Source organism: Myotis davidii, unplaced genomic scaffold, assembly GCF_000327345.1.
Source record: "Myotis davidii unplaced genomic scaffold, ASM32734v1 scaffold1149, whole genome shotgun sequence".
Taxonomy (NCBI): Eukaryota; Metazoa; Chordata; class Mammalia; order Chiroptera; family Vespertilionidae; genus Myotis; species Myotis davidii.
In genome coordinates this window covers 101,364-107,926 of record NW_006300370.1, presented here as the reverse complement: position 1 = coordinate 107,926, position 6,563 = coordinate 101,364, and the positions used below count along the sequence as shown (strand labels likewise).

Genomic DNA, 6,563 nt, shown 5'->3' with positions numbered 1-6,563 from the left:
AGGAAGGAAGGAAGGAAGGAAGGAAGGAGGCAAATTATTTCAAAGAAGACAGAATTATATTTTCCTTCATTTTCCAACTAGCCTTGTTTTTATTACTTCTAATATTGTATCTATATAGTATGCCATGCCCTTCATAATGAAAACAGAAAGATAGGAAAACACTAACATATACATACTTTTAGAAGTATTTGAGGAACTTGTTGAATCTTGTAGCAATTCGAAGCTGTATAATCAATTTTCAGTGTACTAAAGTCAGCCTAACCAAGCTAGGTAAATGATAAACAGACTATATGGGTAAGCAAAGAAATGACAGAATCCTGGAATTTGCAGCTGGAAGAGCTTCAAGGTCATTAATTCAACCTCCCACTTAGTGGAAGATTCTCGTCACCACTCTCCCATCTGTCGTCTGCCTGCAAAGCCCTGCAAAGCTCTAATGATGGAGAAACCATTACTTTCACACCTGTGGGCTTTTGTTAAGCTGGAATTTACCTTTGTGTCTCCTGATACGATTTCTACTTTCTAAACAGAGGGAAGTCTGCTTTTCCACTCAGCAGTTCTTTAGGTATCTGTAAATAGCTACTAACTTTTCAGCTATAGTTTCTTTAGTTACTTCATAGACTTGATTGACACTCTCCTCTGACATTCTTCAGTTTGTCAGTGTTGCTCAAGGGTGGCAATGAGATCAGAAACTAAAGGGGTCGGTAATTTCAACTTGCGTCTATCTGCTAATATTCAATGTCTTCCCTCAAAGGGTGGTTCTATCTGTTTGTTGAAGTTTGTCTGAAATATATCTGAAAAGAGCATCTTGGGTTTTAGGTCATTAAAAATCCTTATAGGCTCCTAAAGATAAACAAATCCTTAAAAAAAACACCTTCTCCTTTTACACTTGAGATTTAAGAGGAAAATAATTCATAATAGTGCTGAAAATCAAAAGCAAGCCATCTCTGTCTACCATAATTAGTGCATTTTTCAAATGGTGATCAATACCGTACCAGCAGGTGAACAAAGGGATGGTAAGTCAGAGAGTATGGTAACTATGGCTGCCACCAAACGCGCACTTTCTTCTGACAGTCGAGTCTTAGAGGCGATGTGACTTGGAGAGTCTGACATCTTGGTACTGAGATGTGGCATGTGCCGTACTAAAATGAACATCAGCAGCTCCATCGTTGCAAACACAAGAGATTTCCCAGGAATAAGACCACCGCTGTCACCTCCTTCTCCCAGCACAGGACAGGACTCTTTTTCCATGTCATCTTCATCTTGGGTGAAAGAAAATTTGGTGAAATTTCCAGCGAACAACCCCACACAAAACAAATAGTAGCTGAAACAATGCAATAAATATATTTGAGAAATTCTTTCAAAAGAACTTATAACTGAATGTCTAACTGATGTAACATGCTTTTCTCAGAATAATTCTTACTGGAATTCTGTTCATTGACATCTCCTTTTAAGTAAAGGACAATCCATTTTTTAGTTAGAAAAATTTTATTAGGTACTTTTATTAGAAATGTATTTCATAATACGAGTAACACATAATATAAATTCAATCCTATGAAGCTGACAATTTTGAAGGTGAAAAATAGTTAACAGAAATTTCATTTGGTTCTTTTTAATGAAAGCAAAGTCAATTGCAAAGCTTCTCAATGTCTGATTACTTTTATTAAAAAATCTTCCTGTAAGTCAATTGCAAAGCTTCTCAATGTCTGATTAACTTTTTTTATTAAAAAATCTTCCTGGCGCCCTGGCCGGGTGGCTCAGTTGGTTGGAGCACTGTCCCATATACCAAAAGGTTGTGGGTTCGATTCCTGGTCAGGGCACATACCTAGGTTGTGGGTTTGATCCCCGGTCAGGGTGCATACATGAGGCAACTGAAGGATGTTTTTCTCTTATATCGAAGTTTCTTTCTCTCTCTCTCTTCATTTCTAAAATCAATAAAAATACACATCCTCGGGTGAGGATAAAAGCAAAACAAAAACCCACAAAACTTCCTGGCATTAATGTTTTAAAAATTAGAGTGCAATCTACGTCAAAGTTAGTGTAATTTCTAGTGCTTACTTAGACTGTTTCTTTTTTCTTGCAAGTAATCCTGAGCAGCTCTTACTATCTGTTGTACAACTCCAGTAACCAGCAGCTGGACTGATGGTGGATTGCAGGTCAGTAAGAGGCGGTGCAAAACACTCAGCAACTCAACACCAATCAGCTATTATAAATTAATACAGATACATTTAATTAATTTTAATTTCAAAAGATAAATTTATATTATTTGAAATCTAAGAAAATATACATGTAAAAATAAAGAAATATGGTAGCTAAAATGAACATATAGGACTCTAATAAAAACACTATCACAATTTTGAGAAATGGTCACATTTTATGCCAACATATTTTGAGTCAATAAAATACTTTGTTATTTATATGTTTAAATAATTTTTATATTAAAAAATGATTACTCTCCCATTTCTTTCCTCCGTTTGAACTAAGCAGTATTGCTTGAGTCCAGTGACTCTACAGTTTATGATTTTCAACCTAAACTGAGCCCCCAAGAGGTGTCTACCAGAGATTCCAGGCACTTCAGGTAGTCCCTCTCCATTTCATCTCAGCAGCTATAAATAATCACCACTCACTTTAAGCCCCTTACTCACACCTTCCACATCAAACCCATCCCATAACATGGATAAAGTCCTCTAAATATTTCATAAATAAATTAGAAAAAGTCAATTATTGAACTGTTGAGATAAGTACTTGAACCAGTTCAAAAAAATTGCATTAAGTGAGAGAGAAAACTTCCTCAAACATTTAAAAGTAGCATAATTCATTTAACAGTCTTATAAATTACTTCAGTCCTTTATCAGTAGAATCATAAACTGGGACTAAGGTCATTCCTTAAATTTCTAGTTTTATTTGTCTGTTGATGAACAAATCAAAGAAGGTATAGTGACTATCTCTAGTCTAGTTGTGCCTGGTCACCCCACATTCAGTATGGGATCTTAAAGCCAAAGCCCTGAGTAATCTATATATATGTAAAAGGCTAAGTGACCAACCGTCCATCCATCCAGTACATATGATGTGCATTTGCAATCCTATATAATAAAAGGCTAATATGCAAATTGTCCCCTTGGAAGTTTGACCAACTGTGAGTTCCTTGTCCCCTTGGGAGTTTGACCAACTGGGAGTTCCACCACTAGCTATGATGTGTGCCGACCATGGGGCGGCGTGGAATGAAGGCCTTGGCCAAAAGCTGGCAGCCAGGGGAAGGAAAGGCCTTGCTGACCACCAGGGGGCGGCGTGGAATGAAGGCCTTGGCCAACAGCTGGCAGCCAGGGGAAGGAAAGGCCCGGCCGGCAGCCAGAAGCTGGAGGGGAAGAAAGGCCCCGTTCAACCCTGATCACCGGCCAGGCCTAGGGACCCTACCCATGCACGAATTTCGTGCACTAGGCCTCTAGTTTAAAAATAAACGTTGACTTAGCATGCATGATACATATAAAGCTCTTGCTGGCGCCAACCCTAATTTATATATTATTTTCATATATATTTTACTAATTTTCTTTCATCTCTGACATTTCTATTATAGGGAAAGGGCGAACAGCGATATTAAAATATTTCTTCTAATTAATTTCCTTTCAATGTGCACAAATCCGTGCATGGGGCCACTAGTGACTATATAATATTTCATACGTGAGAAAATTATCTTAAGATAAATATGGTGAAAGCAAAGCATAAAATTAATGATCTATTATAGAAATAGTCTATACCTGATCTTCTGCAATATGGGTCCGGGCATAAGGAGAATCTAGCAAGGTATGTAAGGCCTGTAGACATGCTGTAACATGTTCAGTAGGCTCCTCAGGTCTAGGGGAACAAAGGAACTGTATACTCACACCTGCAATGTACAAAATGAAAGCATTTGTCAATATAAAATACAATTACTTTGACACCAATTTTTCTTCTCTTTATTATGTTTACAAATTACTTTAAAATATATGTATTTTTTATTTAAGAGAGGAAGGGAAAGGGAGAAGGAGAGAGAGTTAGAAACATTAATGATGATGCCCTAGCTGGTTTAGCTCAGTGGATACAGCACTGGCCTGTAGACTGAAGGGTCCTGGGCTTGATTCCAATCAAGGGCACATGCCCAGGTTTTGGGCTCAATCCCTAGAAGGGGGCATGCAGGAGGCAGCCAATCAATGATTCTCTCTCATTACTGATTGTTCTAACTCTCTCCTCCTCTCTGAAATCAATTTAAAAAAACAAACAAAAAACCTATATATAAAAAAAAGAACAACAATTTTAAAAAAAGTTAATGATGAGTGAGAATCATTGATCGGCTGCCTCCTGCACACCCCACACTGGGGATTGAGCCTACAACCCAGGCATATGCCCTGACCGGGAATCAAACCATGACCTCCTTGTTCACAGGTCAATGCTCAACCACTGAGCCACACTGGTGGGCTTACAAATTATTTTTTAATATATATTTATTAATGCCTTAGAGTTCAAAATCATTTCCAAAGTAAGCAACCAAAGTAACAGATTGTAGCTTTGCCAAAATTAGGTTAATAATCAAATTGGAGGGGGGAATTCGAACATCATCAGATTGATTTAGAAAATATTCTTTTTTTTGTTTCTAGGGTATTTAAAAATAATACATTAAGAATAATTTTATGATAACTTATAAAATTACTTTTCATTAAATGGTTTCCAAAAATTTTTATACCTACAAAGTTTTTAAGAGGTACTATGGATATCATGGACAATTGCTCTTAATTTGCATAAGAGCGAGGTCATTGTTTTGGAAGACTGTCATATTTTTATTTATAAGATCTACTGACAAATTCTATAATTTCACATTACCAACAGTGTTCCTTTTCCCTCCTAGAAAAATATAAAATGGCTAAGTGCTTCAATAAAATGTATGACATCAATGAAGCAATTCTAAATTAAGATTTATTCCAATTTACTTTAACTTTGCATTTTATTATTTCCTCAAGGAACAATTTGTTAAGTGCCAAGTGAAAAAAATATGTTCTTGGAAAAAAAGTTTATTTTGCTTCTTGAAAATTATTCAATATTGCTCTGTTACTAAACAAGATGGCTAAAATTTTTAGAGTACTTTTTAACAATTAAATTTTTAGATTAAAAAAATCAGCTAACAACTTAGAAAATGTGCTTAAAATCCTCCTTTCCTTCTCTGAACTGCTATGTAAAACTTTTCATAGCTTTAAAATGAAAGATATCAAGGATTCCAGAATATACCACACTAAAACAAGCCTCTTTGCCGTATTAATTATTTTGAGCTGAAGGTACTTGAGAAATAGCAGGTGTAGAAAGAGCTCTCTGACCAATTTGTACTCCAAATCAGGTCATAGAAAGTCTACTGATAAAGGTGCCCTCCCTGTATCAGGAAAAGAACATTCTTATCACCAGACAGTGGGAATCTATGTCAAAATAGACCCATGTAAGCAAACCTACTAAATCAACCCTTATATTCCATTAGTTTCTCCCATACATTTCCTAGTCACTGTCCCACAATTTACTGCCCCTGGCCCAAACCCCTTTGATTTGTCACAGCTCCACAATTTATTGCTCTTTGTGTAAAATGGTAGACAAGATTTTGGGCCTAACAGCTACTTCAGTTCTTCATTTTCATTCTAAAGACTTCTGTGCACATGTAAAAATATTATATAACTTTGTATGCTTTCCTCCTGTTAACCTGTTTTATTGTGGATTTAATTCTTGGACCAGCCACAGAACCTAAAAGGGTAGAAGGAAGTTTCTCTCCCTACAGATAAATTTTCAGAGTGATACATCTTGAAGTACATTAACATGATTCACCTACCTAAAATCAGATGCATCCTGTCTTTGTTAATTTCCGGTAAAGACTTAGCACTAGGCGTTGCTCCTGATGCTTGGTTTAAATTGACGGACGCAGGACGTTTTTGTAAACCAGATACAGCAGCTGCTTCTGCTGACTCTGAACATGTAAATCCTGTGCTGTTTAACCAAAGGGCCACTGCATGGAGAATGGGGGCCCAGGAATTCCGGTAGTGAAGTCTAGCTGTATCAATGGTCTCGGGAGTATAAAATGCTCCACCTATGAAACAATCAAATCAATCAAAAACATTACTTGTATTCTAATTGTTCACTCACTTATGTACAACTAACTAAAAATACTCATTTCATACTGTCTTAGTCCATTCAGACTCTGTAACAAAATACCACAGATTGGGTGGTTTTTTTCAACAAAAGCTTATTTCTCATAGTTCTGGAGGCTGGAAGTCCGAGACCAGGGTGCAGCATGGTTCACTGAGGGTCCTCTTCCTGTTCACCTTTGTGCTGTGTTCTCACATGCTGGAAGGGGTTACGGAGCACTGTTGGCGGGGGTCTCTTCCTTTGAGGGGGTCTCTTTATATGGACACTAATCCTATTGATGAGGACTCCACTCTCACGACACAAGCACCACCTCCTAATACCCTTACAATAGAGGTTAGGTTTTAGCAAGGAATTCTGAGGAGACATAAACATTCAGACCACAGCACATACAAAGAGCTTCCCTTCCCTGTGGC

The 6,563-nt window shown here is 37.1% G+C and overlaps 1 protein-coding gene across 1 annotated transcript in view; it reads right to left on the bottom strand.

Moving 5' to 3' along the window:
* HEATR5B (HEAT repeat containing 5B) overlaps positions 1 to 6,563 on the bottom strand; it is a 103,139-nt gene that overhangs the window by 5,405 nt on the left and 91,171 nt on the right. The window contains exons 24-27 of the mRNA XM_015572571.1: positions 5,837 to 6,091; positions 3,753 to 3,880; positions 2,056 to 2,200; positions 993 to 1,259 (exon numbers count right to left, since the gene is read on the bottom strand). Coding sequence (XP_015428057.1) covers positions 993 to 1,259; positions 2,056 to 2,200; positions 3,753 to 3,880; positions 5,837 to 6,091 — 795 coding nt within the window. The remainder of the gene's footprint in view (positions 1 to 992; positions 1,260 to 2,055; positions 2,201 to 3,752; positions 3,881 to 5,836; positions 6,092 to 6,563) is intronic.